The sequence below is a fragment of the Dendropsophus ebraccatus genome, chromosome 3, assembly GCF_027789765.1.
Source record: "Dendropsophus ebraccatus isolate aDenEbr1 chromosome 3, aDenEbr1.pat, whole genome shotgun sequence".
NCBI lineage: Eukaryota > Metazoa > Chordata > Amphibia > Anura > Hylidae > Dendropsophus > Dendropsophus ebraccatus.
This window is the reverse complement of record NC_091456.1, coordinates 138269009-138287144: the sequence shown is the minus strand read 5'-3', so window position 1 is coordinate 138287144 and position 18136 is coordinate 138269009. Positions and strand designations below refer to the sequence as shown.

The window sequence follows — 18136 nt, the reverse complement described above, 5'->3', positions numbered from 1 at the left end:
CAAGCTACTTAGCTACTATTTTAAAAGCCTCGCTCCATTTTTCCAGCAGATACGTGGATGCACTACCGCTTTTCTTAAAGGGGTTATCCAGTGTTAGAAAAACATGGCCACTTTCTTCCAGAGACAGCACCACTCTTGTCTCCAGTTTGGGTGGGGAAAATGAGTGTTCATAGTAATGATTAGTCTTGACAATTAGACCTTGATAAGGAACAATAAAACAGTCATTCGTCAGCTGAATATATCTTGTGTGGCCAACAAATATTTTTTATCACCTTGTGTATAGAGGAGATGTAAAAAGGAGAAGTCCAGCGACTGCTAAAAGCCGGCATCCTGCTGGGGAATATTGATGACAAGTAGGCACTTACCTCGCCACCAGGCCCCTGGATCTCTGGGGTGTCCACATCACAACACGGCTGATGGACTGGCCGCTCAGTCAGTCAGTGACTGGGGTGGCACTCCGCTCCTGTAACTGACTGACTGAGGCCAGTTCAACACTCAAGAAGGCATCCACTCCTGCCCCCTGAGCCCTGACATCATCACAACTCGGGGGGAAATTACTTCCGGCGGGGGTCCCGCAGTTGCTTCAGTCGCTCACCACGGGCACGAGGAGAGGTAAGTACCTATTTGTCATCAGTTTCCCCCCTTTAACCTGCAGGCTGCTGGCTTTTAGCAATCGCCGGACTTCTCCTTTAATGCCTGCCTGATCAATCAAACAATGATTTGTGTCGCCCAGCTGCTTGATTAAAAGCTGTGTACACGAGGACCGATCACATGGATAGGTGCTTGTTATCCAGAGCCTATTTGTGTAAGGGGCCCTTGGTAATAAGAGCTGACTGCTAGTGATCAATTGGGCCTGGGTGGACAAACTAGGTGGTTAAATGACGGGATATCACTAGAATATGCCATTACTGACAGAACATGGAGGTCCGACCACCATGACCTCAACAATATCCTGATTCTGCCCTTCAAAGTATCTCCCTGGACAGTGATGCTCCTGGGCACCAGCTAAGAAGAAAACTAAATCAATGCCCCCACACACACTATTCTGAATATTTTACTACAATAATGTGTAAAATTGAACCCAAAGTACTATATTAGCTTTTAAAAGTAAATATTCAACATTTTTTCACTAAGGAAAATGCACATGACCTCTTATGAGCTCTGACACATTCATGAACCAATTCTTACATGCTTCCATTGCGTTTCATAGGACATTTTTATTTGTATTTGATATTCCAATGATATCCATCCACTTTTGACATCAGCCGAGGCTGGAGGATCCCACGTTAACTCAATATCCATACGTAAGCGGGTTGCGCTGACATTGAGAACTGTCCAGTTCAGAGCAATGGGAGGGTCCGGGCTCACTAATAATACACAATAAAAACTTAAAAAAGGATACCGCACAGCAAACAGATCCCTACAACTGCTGTCATGTCTTATACAGTGGTTCCTGCTATTGTATTAGAAAAAAGATACATGCATTTTATTTGTTAATAATATATAAACTTAATTTCAGAATTTAAAGTGCTATTGTCATTTAAAAAACTTGAAATGTAAAAAGTTTTGATCAGTCAGGGCCTGGATGCTGAGACCCCCATGATTACTAAAACCAAAGCTCAGTTACTGTATGTGTCTCTAAGTGATGAAGGAGATGGGTCCATAGACATTATATAGAATCTATCTCCTGCAGAGAGAACACAGCAGGGAATGCTTCTCCCTGCTTATTCTAGTAATTAATGAGGATCTAAGCACCTAGAACCCAACTAATCAAAACTTTACAATGTCCCTATTATATGTAAAAAGTTTTTCTTTTAAAATGGCACTTTAAAGGGGTTTTCCTGGGGATTTTTTTTTCAAATATGGTGTCAGAAATTTATTCAAGTCTTCCAATACTTATCAACTCTTGTATGTCCTACAGGAAGTGGTGTATTCTTTCAGTCTGATACAGTGATCTCTGCTGCCACCTCTGTCCATGACAGGAACTGTTCAGAGCAGGAAATCTTTGCTTTGGAGATTTGTTACTGCTCTGTACAGTTATTGACATGGACAGAAGTAGCAGCAGAAAGCACTGGAAAGAATACATCACTTCCTGCAGGACATACAGCAGCTGATAAGTACTGGAATATTTTAGTTTTATTTTTCACTAAGAAAAAAATTACAAATCTGTATAACTTTATTGCATCTGTAAATTTGAAAACCACTGTATTTAAGGATGTCTTGAATCAAGCCCAGCATCTGTGTCACATGTACATGATAGGTCCATTTAAAGTTCCATAAATAGTTCCATTCATTGACAGTAAGCAGAAACCTTGAAAATGTGGAAAAATGTGAACATAAATATACAATATATAAAAGTTGCATTATTTCTAGATGAATACTTACCAATATCATCAACGGTGAAAGAATATTCATCAAAGGTAATATTTTCACTGACAAGGCGGACTACATATCCCACCCAGATCGAAGTGTGTTCCCTACTAAAGTAGCAGCTATTCTCTCCAGCAGTAACAGTGTCAGGACAGTCTGTCCAATTAATGCCTCTAAATAAGGGTAAAAAAAATAAGATGATACAAGTCACTTCTTTATCTGTCATAGTATTTAATTTCAGTTTTGAACAATTGCAGGTGCTCTGGGTCTGCAGCCATAATGGCCACCATTTGTTTCCTTTTTGCATTTTATAGCTAATGACAGTATGGCTTCACACATGCAGGATATACAGCAGATGTGATGCTTTGTACGTGTTCCTGTATCCTAAAGGTATAATGGGGAATACTCCCAATGTATAGTAATATATTAAAAAGATGTTTCCTATGTTTGTGTACAGTAGCTGCAATAAGGCATATCTCTAAATGCTTAGAAGCTCAGGCAATGTACCTGTCCTCATAATAATGCACAACAAAAATGAAATAAAAAATATTTAAATAGAAACAAGTTTAAAAAAAAAAAGAGCATGTCTCCATATCTAGCTCTAATTTAGGTAACACATATAGCACATGTTAAATTAAAAAATAAAAGCTATACACTATGTTAAAAAGTCTATTAATTACTTAAAAAAAAAAAGCAAAACAAAAAAACAAAACAAAACAGAAAAAGCAAAAAGGAGCCGTACGGTTTTATATACTGCAGTTTTAGTGAGCCAGATAAGTTACGGAAATTTCCATAAGTCCAGTGACATGAAAATGTCTCCTGCTGTGGTGAGCGACATCGCGTGATACTGGGCCATCCGGAAGGATCTGTTGAAAAAATATTATAACAATGATTATTTCTATACTGAAATAAAAATCTTACATTAATACCTAAAAGCGACTCTGTACCCACAATCTGCCCTCCCCAAACCCCTTGTACCTTCAGATAGCTGCTTTCAATCTAAGATCTGTCCTGAGGTCCATTCGGCAGGTGATGCAGTTATTGTCCTAAAAAACTACTTTTATACTTGCAGCCTGCATCAAATTGGCGTGGCCTAGAGTGTCTATACCCTAGGCTTGCAACACCTCTCCATCCCTTCTCCCCACCCTCTTCATCATTAGGAAAGGCCCAAAAACAATTTCTCCTGTTCATCACCTGTGTGAACACTGCACAGGAGCTGGATCTTTAAGGCACCTGTGCAGTGTTCAGGTGAGTAGGAAAAATCCTGCCAAGGGGCATTCCTAGTGATGAGGAGGGATGCAGGGGAGTCGCAGGCCTAGGGCGGGGACACACTCTAGGCCTCGCTAATTTGACACAGGGCTGCAAGTTTAAAAGTTGTTTTTTAAGGCAATTACTGCATCACCTGCTGAATGGGCCCCAGAACAGATCTTGGATTAAAAGCAGCTATCTGACGGTACAAGTGATATGGGGGGTCAGATTGTGGACACAGAGTCGCTTTAATACCATTAATTGCATAAGGGCATTTATCACTTTGAAAAACGTATCATATGTCATAGTGACACGTCAGATTTTATAATGAGAGGTCTCAGTATCTGGACCACCCCATATGATTACTAACATGAGTGGGCAAAGGCACTTAACTGAGGACTGTGCCTGATTGTTGTATGTGTAGTCTGTATAATAACAACAAAAGATGTGTATGTGTTCTGTAGGGATTCAGGGTGATCCCAAATTATTCTTTCCAGAATGACACAGTGCTCTCTGCTGCTACCTCTGTCCATGACAGGAACTGTCGAGAGCAGGAGAGCTTTTCTCTGAGGATTTGTTGCTGTTCTGGAGAGTTCCTACTACTAACAGAGGTGGCAGCAGAGAGCACTGTGTCAGACTGGAAAAAATACATCACTTCCTGTAGGACATACACCATCTGTTTTTTTTTTTTTTTTTTTTTTAATAGAAGTAATTTACAAATCTGTATAACTTTTTGGAACCAAGTCATCTGAATTTTATTTATTCTTTGCAGGAGTTCACCTGTAAGGAACCTCAGCCCAGCAGTATAGCTAATCAGGGGTATAGTTGTTTAAAAAAAAAGTGCTTTTAAGCAGCCATATACACAACTGCCTCATTTGAAAAAAAACTGGGTTGGGTCTTTTTTTAATACTGGGAGAAATATTACATGTTTTTTTCAGCTCCTTCTGTAATGGCCCTTTGATGTTAACACCATATGAGCTTCTAGGTATGGCGGTGGTCTGCACTGAAAAAAAACAAAACAGAAAACAATGTTAATTTTATCAAGCTTGTTTTATTTCATGATATATATCACATTGCAATCATTATTTTCTATATTTAACGCTAGCTAAGTGCATCATTGGATCTCGCTGTTTCTATCACAGATCAAGGTGAAAAAATCAGCGCTTCTCACAAGATCAGTTTTTCTAACAATGTCTGTTCCACTCTGCAACCGTTCATCCAATGCTTTGCTCTCAGTCTAGAGCCTCTACTTGTCTACATTTCCTTAAAGGGGAACTCCGGATAAGAAAAACTTGTTTTATTTTAAAAGTACATTAAAAGTTATATAGATGTGTCTATACAATTTATTACTGTACCTGTGAGGTTCTGTCACACTGGTATCTGATAGAAGTCCAGGAAGTGAAAAAAAATGGACTATGTGCCAATTCACATTGTCTCCTGCTCCTTCTGCTATCCCCCCCCAGGAAACAAATCTTCCATGCCTCTGTCTCAAATTGTGTGTGTTTGCTGATGATACAGACAGGTGGCAGGGTGTGATGTCACAGGAGGCTTGGCTGGCTAACCCAATCCCCTGAGTGATTCACCATCTCAGACCAGCCAGAAGCAGCTGCTGCACTAATTTTTCTGATTGTAATGGGTGGGGGCTGTGATGGTCACATGAGGGAAAGCATTGAATTTTGGGAAATGCTAAACCAGGAAAGATAGAAACACAATACAGAGCAAAAAAACCCCAAACAAATGGATTTTTGGTACTTTCAAAACTGGAATAGACAGGTAAGTAATGCGTTATGCTTCTGCAGAAGTTTCATTTTTTTTAACCTCTACCCGGAGTTCCCCTTTAATCCCATTATAGACCTGCCCTTATTTTGTAGCCCTTGTCCCCACTAAAGGCCGCTAGTGGATGAGTTCACAGGAGTCGGTCAGTAATTTGATCACTAATTTTCCTCTGTATAAGCTCCACTCCTGGTTTGGCTAAAAATAGTGACCAAAATGAGGACAAAATACTGACCAAAATGTGAATCAATACTTGTACAGCACATCTATGCACATTTTAAGAGAGTTTTACCAATGATAATATTGAAGGAATATACAGGGGAATGCAAACAAAAATATACAAGAAAGTTGTATTATTTTTAGATGAATACTTACCAATTTCACTGACTGTGAAGGAATATTCATCGAAGGTGATATTTCCACTAACAAGGCGGACTACATATCCCACCCAGATAGAAGTGTGTTCTTTACTGAAGTAGCAGCTATTCTCTCCAGCAGTAACAGTGTCCGGGCAGTCTGTCCAATTTATGCCTCTAAACAAAAGAAATAAAAATGAAATATATAAGGCACATAAGCATTACCAGTAGAGATGTAAGTATGTTCGTAGAAAGATGGAAAATAGTTGGCAGAAAAAGACCACTTGGTTCACTTGGTCGCTTAGTCTGCCCTTTTAGTATGTCCTTTCAAATTATCTTAAAGGGGTTGACCAGTCCTACAAAAACATGGCCACATTCTTTCAGACATAACACGACTCTTGTCTTCAGTTGAGGTGCGGTTTGCAATTAAGCTCTATTCACTTCAATGGAACTGAGCAGCAAAACCCCGCCCAAGCTGGAAACAAGAGTGGGGCTGTCTCTGGAAGAAAGTGGTCATGTTTTTGTAGCGCTGGATAACCCCTTTAAGAAATCTAAATGCTCTGCATTTGATTACTGGTGGCTGAAGAAGCTGGTAGGGCTGTATCGAGCTTTTTCAGCCCCCATTAATCTCATATATATATATATATATATATATATATATATTTTTTTTTTTTTTTTTTTTTTAAATGGCCTCTTTTTTTTTTTTACCAATTTTGGAAATTGTGGACAAAGGACATTTGGAATTACGTGCCACAACATGGTTATATTTTGGCATGTAAATGGAGGGGAAAAGGGGCCTTACACTTAATTTTACAACTGTAACAATTACAGCCATGAAATTAATGGCATGGATTTACCATGTATTTACACCTTTAGGCTGGGTTCACACACAGTATTTTTGCTCAGTATTTTGGTCCTCATATTGCAACCAAAACCAGGAGTGGATTGAAAACACAGAAAGGCTATGTTCACACACTGTGGAAATTTAGTGGATGGCCATCATTTTCTGACAAATAATTTTCTCCCTTTTTATTAAAATGGTCAATGTTTTAAAATAACACCAATTATTTGCCATTAAATGGTGCCTATCCACTAAATTTCAACAGTGTGTGAACATAGCCCTTCTATGTTTTCAATCCACTCCTGGTTTTGGTTGCAATATGAGGACCAAAATACTGAGTAAAAATACTGTGTGTGAACATAGCCCAAAAATGTTTTTTTTCATACCACCTCAAACATGCGTAAATTGTAGTTAAAATCAACACCAGCTGTGTTGGCATAGATTTCTAAAAGATGCTGCACAGACTCAGATGAGCCGGATTTTGTATCCGGAGCAGCTGACAAAAGACTGGTGTATAACATACATACCCCTGTATGTGTGGGAAATAAGAGGCATTTTACCACTGAAGTCAACAGAACTGAAGGGGCTTTTTCTATGGACCAAAAACAGCCAAACAAACAAAAAAAAACCACACAAAAGTGAGCACTTAGTCCTTACTTGAGCTCAGATACAATTCATTTCTATTGAGTATCCTCGAGAGGTTTACACAGTGGGACTGGAGTCGACCATTGAAAATTTATTTATTGGACATGATAGATAAAGATACATCCTATAGATGAGCGAACCTTAAGCTCGCTTGGGTTTGTCTGAACTCAAACGCTCTGCATTAGATAACCGTTGGCTGAAGAAGTTTAATGTAGCCTTAAAGGGGTAGTCGGACGCTGATAAAAGAAAAACAATCAATTAATCATAAACATAGTTTGAATTTTCCGTTTAAATTTCCCGCTGTTTTTAGCTCCCTGAAGCTCCAGTTGGTGTCTTCATTTTTTCTTCACTTCCTGGTTTGGGGTTTCCCATGATGCACTATGTCTCCTGTGATGTCTAACTGACTCTGTAAAGATGTTAGATGGCTTACAGCTTGCTTAGTCAATTAAAGCTGAGCAACCTGTGTCATCTAAAAAAGGGAGGCTGGCTTAACAGGGCTTAGACCAGTTTTCCTCTTGATGATGTCATTGTCACAAAATGGTTGCCACAGAAACGCTTGGGGTAAACAGTCATTAGGTAAGAATGAGTTTACTTCACTTCCTGGTGGGGTATTAAGGGAGGAAAAATAGGGAAGGGGGACAGATAAGTGATTGAAGCATATTACAAAGTTATATAACTTTGTAATGAGTTTCAATTACTGGGGAAAAGTTTTTCGCTGGAGTACCCCTTTAAGGCTGCCTGAAAAACATGGATACAGTCTATGGCATGTGGTTGTATCCATGTTTTCCAGGACTCCCTTGGGCTGCATCCTACTTCTTCAGCCCCTGGTAATCAAATGCAGAGCTTTCCAGTTCGGACAAACCCAAGGTTTGCTCATTTCTAGAACATACCAATTCTTATAGTCGGCAGTGCTTAGTAGAGGTAAAACAAAACCATTATTTTGGGCAAATTTTCTGTAGACCTCTGAGACTGGCAGAGATTTGGTAAAGGCACATTAAATACTGATGCATGGAAAGACTAAAACTGTGACCTATGTACATATAAAAAGTTCTTAGCAACAAGACTCTTTCTGGAGAGACTAAACTGAGTAAACAAGGAACAAGTTACTTCCGAGTAAAAGGCACCTGATAACCCACTTGGAATCTGCCAAAAACTAGGACTTTTAGACCATAAGAAAAAAGGTACTGATTAGAGATGAGCGAACCTCGAGCATGCTCGAATCCATCCGAACCCGATCGTTCGGCATTTCATTAGTGGTGGCTGCTGAAGTTGGATAAAGCTCTAAGGTTGCCTGGAAAACATGGATACAGCCAATGACTATATCCATGTTTTCCAGATAGCCTTAGGGCTTTACCCAACTTCAGCAGCCCCCACTAATCAAATGCCGAACGATCGGGTTTGGATGGACTCGAGCATGCTCCAGGTTCGCTCATCTTTAGTACTGATAAAACCATGATAAAACTCTTTGGCCAAATTGTCATGTCTAAAGGAAACCAGGCACCACCGGTCACCTGCCTAGTACCAGTTAGATAAGTAAAACCCTACTGTTTGGTAGAACAGCAGGTGGGCCAGAATTAGAAATATTTGGACTATTTGGGTATTTTTTCACCAGATTGCACGCTACAAACAATGAAATAATAATATTACGTATATATATATGTTTATATAAAAAAGCCTTACGATATAATATACTGCAGTTTAATCGAGTCAGATAAATTCTCAAAGTTTCCAAAAGTCCAATGACAAGTGAATGTCTCTAGCTGTGGCGAGCGGCACTGTGTGATACTGGGCCATCCATTAGGATCTATAAAAGAAGGACAATAAACTAGTAAATATACTAAATATACTAAACTTGAATAAAGATTTACATTAGTTTCAGTACAGTACTGTAATGGTTACTATGAGAGGAGTGGGCATACATATGGTACCCATATATACCCTTACAATATACCTAGCAGTTGATCCAGAAGAAGGCAAAACCACTCTTTTATAGCAATTTAATTTAGCTTAAATTGCAGTGCATATTGACCAGTGTATCTCTCTGGAGCTGTCTTCCCAGTTATTGTCTCTTTGCTTGGACAGCATAACTGAACAGCCTCTTGAATTAGAAAAAAAGTAAGTCTAGGTTCACACATAGCGTTTACCTGAGGGGAAGAGACCCTTAAAGGGGTATTCCCCTCAAACATAACTTTTCATATACTGACCATGGCAAGACTACTTTCTACTGAAGACACAAATAACTGTGTGTGAGCTTTTTTCCCTATTGCCCCCTTCTTCCCACACCCTTCTGAGATGGCAGATGTAAAAAAGTCCCTATCTGCAACTTTGTATTGATGGGAGGGTTAATCACAGTGGGCCTCATTTACAAATAATGCATCAATTTTAAAGGGAATCTGTCAGCACTCAGGCCCTACCTGAGGTGCTGACAGTGTGGTGTAGCTGGCCGTCCCTTAGTGAGCATGGTGCCTTTTGGTAATTTTTCCGTGGAGTCGATTATGCACTGTACTGTAATGAAGAGTCAAAGAGGAGTTGTGGTTCAGTGTTTGTGCCACACTCTTGCAACACCTCACCACTCCTTCCTCCTCCCTCTTCTTCATGAATAATCTCTGCTGCTCGGCCTCCTGCTCACTCAGCTGTCAGTGAGTATCTGCCAACAAAGGACTGATTTATCAGAAATATTTAAATCTCCTAGCCTGTGTTGGAGGTGTGGTCTAGGGGTAAATCATCTGTCTAGAGACCAGTGTTTTTTCTTTAGTTTCAGTCCCCTGATGGAAATTAAATGTTTTTTTTTCTCCTCATATAATTTTTAAAAGTGCAAAAAGTTCCCAATCAGGTCCAAATAAATTTTAAAATTCAGTTTTTTTTTTATACAATGATTATAAAAATAAATAGCTATATTTCATTTCCATCAGGGTAATCTAACCCAGGAAAAAAAGCAAAAAAACAGGTCATTGGCCTCTAGGCAAGTGATTTACTATATGTGATTACAGATCAGTCCGCTGTAGGTAGTTTATGTCTAAAATAAACATTCAGAGACACTGGCTGTTAGATTAAGTGAGCAGGAGGTTAGGCAGCAGAGATTATTCATGAAGGAGAGGGAGGAGGAAGGAGTGGTGAGGAGTACAGCACAAACACTGCGCCACAACTCCTCTTTGACTCTTCATTACAGTAGGAGACCTGATATTGCAAGTAATGTACTCCAGGGACAAATTAGTGAACGGTACCATGCTTATTAGCGGGCTTCCAGCTACAGCACACTGTCAGCCGCTCGGTTAGGCTGTTTTTTAGTTTAGAAAACCCATTAAAAACAACGGTTTGTTTAGTAAATCTATGGGTTAAGGTGAGATTTTGGACAAAAATGATAGGTTTGTCTGGTTTTTGGAAAAATTGTGTCACCTATCTTTGGTAAATATGTTAGAACACTAAACCGACAGGGAAAATGCAGACAAAAACAACAATTTGCTGCCGGGAACATGTTGGTAAATCAGTCCCAGTGGATTCATCAGCAACTGGACCTCAGATTAACCCTCCTAGCATTACAAAGAAGTTACAAAGTTGCAAATAAAGCCTGCCAAGGATTTGTTTACATCAACCGTCTTAGAAGGGAGCGGGGAGGAGAGGGCAGCTTAGAACTGGGGGAAGGAAACTGAATAGATAATATTAAGTATGGAATGATTTGTTAGTCTCAGCATGGTCAGCAACATATGAAAAGGTATGTTTGAGTGGAATACCCCTTTAACAATGTAAATAAATTTGTATGGGTGATGTCATTCTCATTTATTTAAACCAGCTTCCCTCTGAAATGAAACATAGTAGGCTCAGGGTCAGAAATACCCAGTCTGCAGCAGCTGTGCCATGTTTACAGAGTGAAGCCAAGATGCTGAATAGACCTTGGGATAAATGGAATTTAACACAAAGGGAGGAAATTTTATGAGAAGGGAAGGAATCAACCATGTGTCTGAATGATTATAGACATTAGATAGCTGACAGCTCAATAACCCAAAACTTCTAAACAGAACACAATAATGCCTACAGATACAGATTACTTCAGAGCTGTATGTAAACTACATTCATACTTACCCTTCGATTTAAAAATGGATACAGACACTGGCATCTCAAGCTCCTCGCTGAATTCTCCAAACTTCTCACTGTTAAGCAAACTGCAGCGAATTCGTAGCAAATACTTTTTTCCTACTTTTAGACCATATACTGGTAAATAGGTGGAGGTGACGACGTCATACTGCAAGAAACAAAGACAAGATCAGTACATGACAAGCAAAAAAGTAACGCCCTAGTTCTGTAGCATTTGACCAATGTATTGACTACCTGACTAATACAATGACAAATCCTCTCCAAGCAATCACTTACATTGGTAACTTAAAGAAAACCCAACTGGCTGGAGAAGCATACTAATATGTAGGTAGCGTGTTATAGAGCAGTATGGGAAAGAGATGAGCTGACACAAGCATGCTTGAGTCAGATCACTAGGCATTTGAATACTGGTGGCTGACGGGGTGTATGCAGCCCTGTGAAGCCCCCAAAACATGGATACAGCCTGTCTGTATTCATGTTTTCCCAGACTCCCTAGGTCTGCATCCAACTTTGTCAGCCACCGGTATTCAAATGCTGAGTGATCTGAGCTGAGCTACTTCTATAACTAGAAGAGATTTAGAATAACAAGAAATATATTCATCTAAAACTCTGCTCATTCTGTGAAAAAGAGTCAAGTAGATGGTCCTAATTATTGACAGCTTTCCCTGTATAATTGTGTTAACACAGATAACTGTCAATCACCAATTAGAACCACCCACTGGACTCCTAAACCTACAACAATTTGGGATTTAGATGAATAAATTACTAGTTATCTACTGTAAATTCTTCTCACACACATGTACATCAACCTGCTGAGCTCTTCCTGCACTATAACATGATGCTAAAAGGATAAGTCCAGTTTCCAGTAAGACAGGTTCCCTTTAATGTCTTCTTTTGTCCACAGTCCTAGTTTATCGAGTATAGTGGCCTGAAGAAAATCACCTTAACATAATGTCCTGGAGACTACTGAATAATGGTGGCCCTACCCAAAGAAAATAAATAAAGTAGGTGTGGTGTTAGGGCCCTATTACACAGAGCTGATTCATCCGATTTGGCAGATTATCCTTCCGTGTAATAAAGACAACAATCAGCTGATGACAATCATCATCGGCTGGTCATGCTTTTTGGTCCCGCCTAAAAATTATCTGCCCCCGACTGTGCATCACTATGTGTAATAACGCGTGGCCAACGGCTGATGAATATGTAAGGAAAATAATAAAGTTTATACACACCGCTCCATGATTTCCAGTGCTTCTGCCAGCTCCTCGGTATCTTCCTGGCTTCTGCCCACTGCCCGCAGCTGCCGCTGGAACTTCAGAGACAGTCTCTGAAGTGACAGGTTGCTCAGCCAATCACTGAGAGACTGGCCCTGTAGTTCTTGCGGCAGCAACAGACAGAAGCCAGGAAGACACTGGGAAGTGGACAGAAGCACCAGGGAGCATGGACAAGTGTGTATAAACCTTATTATTTTACACTAAAAGCAAGGGCTGCACGGACATCGATATATACACAGCCCTTACTGCACCATAGTCAAGCAGTGTAATAGGTCCAATACACAAGCAGTTATCTAACAGATCGGTGCCCATTTACATTGGTGGTTGGGCCGTGTAATTTGGCTCTTATCCTCTGATCTGCTAGTCTTTTCACCTTGGTATTTTCGTATATCAGAACTATTGCATACAAGTAAAATGAAAGCCAAGGATGGAAAAAGCTAGTAGAGCTTGACCAAAACATGCCACAATTCTAATGGATTCCTGAATGCATAAAACAGGAACCATCATTTTGTTCTCATGCACAATGACTTCTGAGCTCTTACCGACTCCCACTGATCTCTGGTCGCTTCTTTTATTTGCACTTCATATTCCATATTGGCGGACAAAGGAGGAGGCTTCCAAGTTATGTAGATGTCCACCAGCGAATTATTCACATTGATGTTCTTAGGAGACCAGCTCAAAGCCACTGGGGGATCTGGTTCCACTGAAAATACATAAACCGGGTACGATAAATAAGGCATTTATAGAAGACATTACAATGGAAACAATACTGCAGTATGTGACTCTTTACTAGCCAGCTTGTTATTCTGTAGAGTAGCATGGGGTATTACATCTGTATTTTACTTATTCAACACAATATATGAACACACTGTTCTTCAGTTCTGGATGTTTTCCAGAGACCAAACTAAAAAGGAACAGACGTAACTTGTTTCCCTAATATTCATTGAGTTATTGCATCAAAGACTGTTGTGGTTCACTGTAATCCCAATCCTTGGATACCGCTTGCTAAAAACCTTCAATGGTGCATTATGTTATATCACAGCACACTCAATGCATAATTCCCCTAGTTTACATCACATTGCATTTACATTAGGTAAATTAAATGTAGACCTACAGATACGGAAGAAATCTATAAAGGTTTGTTCTTCAGTAGATATTATAATAATGCAATCCTTTACCTTATATCTAACCGAGATGTGATCAGTGCCTGTGTAGTTCACTTGTTAGGGAACTCTGAGTTAAAAATGTGATGGGAATTACCATAAAGTGCCATCCTATATTATGCACATGTTCAGTATTTTTTTCCTCCCGCTATCCACCCATACATTGATAAAAATTACGGATTGGGCATATGTAGTGCATCCGTACTTCTGTAAATCCTTTTTTCCCCCCCAACATGTCAATTATAGCTCATCTGTATTTGTTTACGGAAATACGGATGCCAAACAGGTTACAATCCATAAAAAATAGTGGATCCTATTGATTTCTATGAGAGCATCTGTAAAAAAAAAAATCTGGGTCCACACTAGGACATGTCCTTTTTTTTCTCAACATTGGTTTGCGTCCTTGTAATCTACTGATCGTGTGAATAGCCCAATAGACAACAATGTGCACTAATTTGAATACGGAAATACAGATACGTAGATTACGGGACGTGGGACTTGCGTACAGAATCCTCTTATCCAGTGGTAAATGCTGGGGGCCCCTGCTACAGAACACAGCATAGCCGGCCATGCGTGGGGACTATTCTCATAAAAAGGTGTTTAAAAAAAAACAAAAAACTTTAATGACCACTAAAACAAGCGGGGGGAAGGATTCAGATTAGCACTTCCCTCCCCATCTCTCTCCTCCCTCTAGGAGAAAGATTCTATTGAAAGATTCTATTAAGAAGGAAGGAGGGGAGAGAAGCTCTTAGCTGAATGCTACTCTCTGCTCATTCTATCAATTGTAGGTGTCTCTAAATCTGCTGAAAAGTTTTAACATGCGTTTATAAATTTTTACTATTTATTTTTTTTTTAAGATGGCAGCGTCTCGTGTGCAAGTGGCTTTGAATGTCCCAGTGTATCATGAGCTAAACTATGTATTTTAATCTTCACTAAGCCATCAAGAAGCTATACTAAAACACAATGTAAGCCGCTCTGTAACTCAGGGCTTACCTATTGACATTATGTCGCTGCAGATATAGCCTTCTCCCATCTATAAAGTGCTGTTAACAATATTTATAGCACAGGATTTCTCAAGGCACTAGCCCAAGCCAATACACTGCCATGCCGCTAATGCAAATGATGGAGATAAATTACAACCATCGAGTCATTATTGTGAAAATGTGTTTCCAATGTAATGTACAGAGAGAAATTACATACTTACCCCATGCAGAACAGTGACATTATCTAATAACATGCTGCCTACAGTGCAAATACAGTTGTATGCTACAGAAATCATAGCTCAGAAGTCATACAGAGAATTGTAAGTAATATGTGGGAATACAATCTATATCAGTGAATATGAGATTAAAGTGGTAGTTCCAAAAAATATTTATATTGTTGGGGGCTGGTAAACAAAAACATAATACTTACCTACGTTAGTTTCCTCCAGTTACCGATTCAGTGCCTTACAGTCCTCTGCCGATCGCTACTTGCTGCTGCTTTTGAGATAAGATGGCTCAGCAGGACCTGCCCCCTCAGCCAATCACTGGCAGCAGTGGTGTCCCATTTTGGCCAATGATTGGCATGGATAGTGTTGAACCAAGAGCTGCAGGGGATTGTGGTAGGTATCATATGAACATTTTTGGATCTGGAAATACCCCTTTAAAAAATTGGGGACTTAAATCCAAGGGGTCTGTTAGCATGCTCTGAATTCTGCATTTAATTTTTATAAACCACTGCTATTATATTCTGATTTGTTTATCTCCCTATGCTTGATGTTAATATGCTCACTCACTCATTCACTCAAAAATGATGCAAACATGTGAGAGAACATACAATCTCTATGTTCTTATTGCCCTTGGTTGGTTTTGAACCCAAAAACTCCACAATACAGGAATACCCCTTTAAGTAAGCATTTTTGTCCTCCAAAAATCAGTATTTATCATAAGCAGGCACTTACCAATTCCATTGAGGGTAAAGTAGTATTCAAGAAATGTAGAATTTTCACTAACAAGGCGGACTGCATAATCCGACTGTACAGAGGTGTGCTCCTTACTGAAGAAGCAGCTGTTTTGTCCTCTGGATCTGTTGTCAGGACAATCCCTCCAATGCATCTCACTTGGAAAAAGAAAACACAATGATAATATCAAACCTTTGCCTCCCACATCTACTTTATAGTGGTTGTTATTTTACAGCACTGGGTTATGATACACAGGCCAGAAACATTAAACAGAAAAAAACAGAAAAATTAATAACACTGTAAATCCCAATACCTTGTCCTATACTGCAGTTTTACATGGTCGGTTCTGTTGTTGGAGTCTCCATAAGTCCAGTAGCATGTAAATGTTTCCATCTGCGGGGATCGGCACTTTATTGTTGTGGGCCATCCAGATGGAACTAAGAGAAAAGAAAATGATATATTTAATGGAAAAAAAAAAAAAGTATACACAGTGAGTAGCTAAAGCAAACAAATCATTGGTTGGACCACAAGGGGCCTACATACAGGTTCTGCACAGGGGCTCGCTTTTACTTATGTCCACCACAGTTTCCATTTTATCGAATAAAAAACTAAAGCTGTATTCTGGTTAGACGCTATGGGTAATTTTCCTACCCAAGGCCAACTTTACGGCGTGTACCCTATATAGATACACAGAATGCATGCGCAGGCTATCAGTGCTGAGGCATCTCACCTGGCCTGGATATTACCACATATTTTGGACTATAAAACAAATCCAGTTTTAGGCAAGAGAAAATAGTTAAACATCTTATTTAAATTCAATTAAACTAATTAAAACTTCTATGGTGGTCTAAGGAAGGGAATGAGAATTGCCACGTTTGGTGGTGTCTGGTGAAGTGATCACTGGATCCTTATCCTTCCATATGTCCTCTACATTGCAGTCCATCACTCTATGCAGAATATATTCAGGAAATATGTTACCTAAACATTTTTTTTCTTTGGGACTGCTGTTACTTTCCCTAAGAAACAGATGGGCTATTATCTGAGTATTACGAGCCATCAGCACATGGAATCAATGGGAGGGACACTAAATTGTAGACCAGTCTGCTTATTTCCTGTTCGTGCAGCGATAAGATTTCATCCAAAAACAATGCTGACCCTTTTTATTATCTGCATTAGATTACTGCAAGGCAGGGAGGTAGAGAGAAATCTAAGCGGCTATGAATCGCTGCAGAGTTTTTTTCATAACAAAAAGTGAAATGCAATGTGCCCATAGCCTCCAGCTTCTCTTGTACTGACCAGAATGATGACTCCTGGGCAGCAAGAGACAGAACTGTGCTGCTTAGAACAACTGCACAGTTATGATCAGGCAGAGAACTGTGTGTGTACTCTGCCCTATGATTGAGGTCAGCAAGGTCTAGTGCTGCAGAGCCCCTGGCTGCATATTTTAAAAGCAGTCTTGGATTTTTGTTACTTATTTGACTTTTTTGACTGCATTTTAATCATGGTCATGCAATCTAATGTGGCTAGTTGGCATCATACTGGACTGTACTACAGTGGTCGTATGTCCACTGTATGACAATATACCATAGACAGAGACAAACTAAAGGAACTGCATAGGGTACAACCCAAAATTTTTAATGACCTATCCTCGGTCACACAAGCTGCCAGAGCCACAGCTCCCACAGATGGAGAGAAAATACTGGATTTAGATGGTTTTGTATATTGTATACTGTATATTAGTGCTTCTCAATCCCAATCCTCAGGCCTCACCAACAGGTCATGTTTTGAGGATTTTCCATACAAAAAAAACACCTGTGATAATAATAATAATTATATCACCTGTGAAATACTAAGGAAATCCTCAAAACATGACCTGTTGGTGAGGCCTGAGGACTGGAATTGAGAAGCACTGCTGTATATTGTATGTGTTGTATACTGCAGTTCAGGTTTCATTGGAGTGAACTGGAGCTGGGTTGCAGTAATCTACCATGGTCATTCCAGCAGCTTGGGTATGTCCTATGATACTCTGGTAAGGCCAGTCCTGTCTTCTGCTCTTGTCCTGTTCCCCTTTAATATCCACCCTCAGATGGCAACCAAGCATTTTATTATTAAAATTGTGTTATCCCCATGTCACTTCAGAGCTCGCTGTCCCAATAGATTGTCTGAAAAGCCTCCAAGCTGCAAGCACTTGCGTTAACCCATATGGAAACAGCATGTGTCAATAACCAACAAACAAAACAAACAAACAAAAACAAATTATTTTGCTTCTCAAGAAAATCAATTTTTGACACTTTTGAGGTTTGCATAGGGGTTGAGTTTTTGTGAACAGCAGGTTTCAGGCACTGATCAATGAACACAACTTCTAAGATTCAATTGCATTAACTTTTTTTTTTCTGTTAACGGTTTCAGAGAAAACTTTACAGAATCAGTCT

General features: G+C 39.6%; 1 protein-coding gene across 6 annotated transcripts in view; it reads right to left on the bottom strand.

Moving 5' to 3' along the window:
* The window catches only part of GHR (growth hormone receptor), a 248303-nt gene that overhangs the window by 13686 nt on the left and 216481 nt on the right, over nt 1-18136 (bottom strand). For all 6 annotated transcript variants that reach the window (XM_069962749.1, XM_069962748.1, XM_069962750.1 and 3 more), the window contains 10 exons: nt 16018-16141; nt 15705-15862; nt 13142-13302; nt 11314-11473; nt 8914-9037; nt 5767-5924; nt 4544-4621; nt 3113-3236; nt 2386-2543; nt 1189-1367 (listed from right to left, as the gene is read on the bottom strand). In XM_069962749.1, coding sequence (XP_069818850.1) covers nt 1189-1367; nt 2386-2543; nt 3113-3236; nt 4544-4621; nt 5767-5924; nt 8914-9037; nt 11314-11473; nt 13142-13302; nt 15705-15862; nt 16018-16141 — 1424 coding nt within the window. The remainder of the gene's footprint in view (nt 1-1188; nt 1368-2385; nt 2544-3112; nt 3237-4543; nt 4622-5766; nt 5925-8913; nt 9038-11313; nt 11474-13141; nt 13303-15704; nt 15863-16017; nt 16142-18136) is intronic.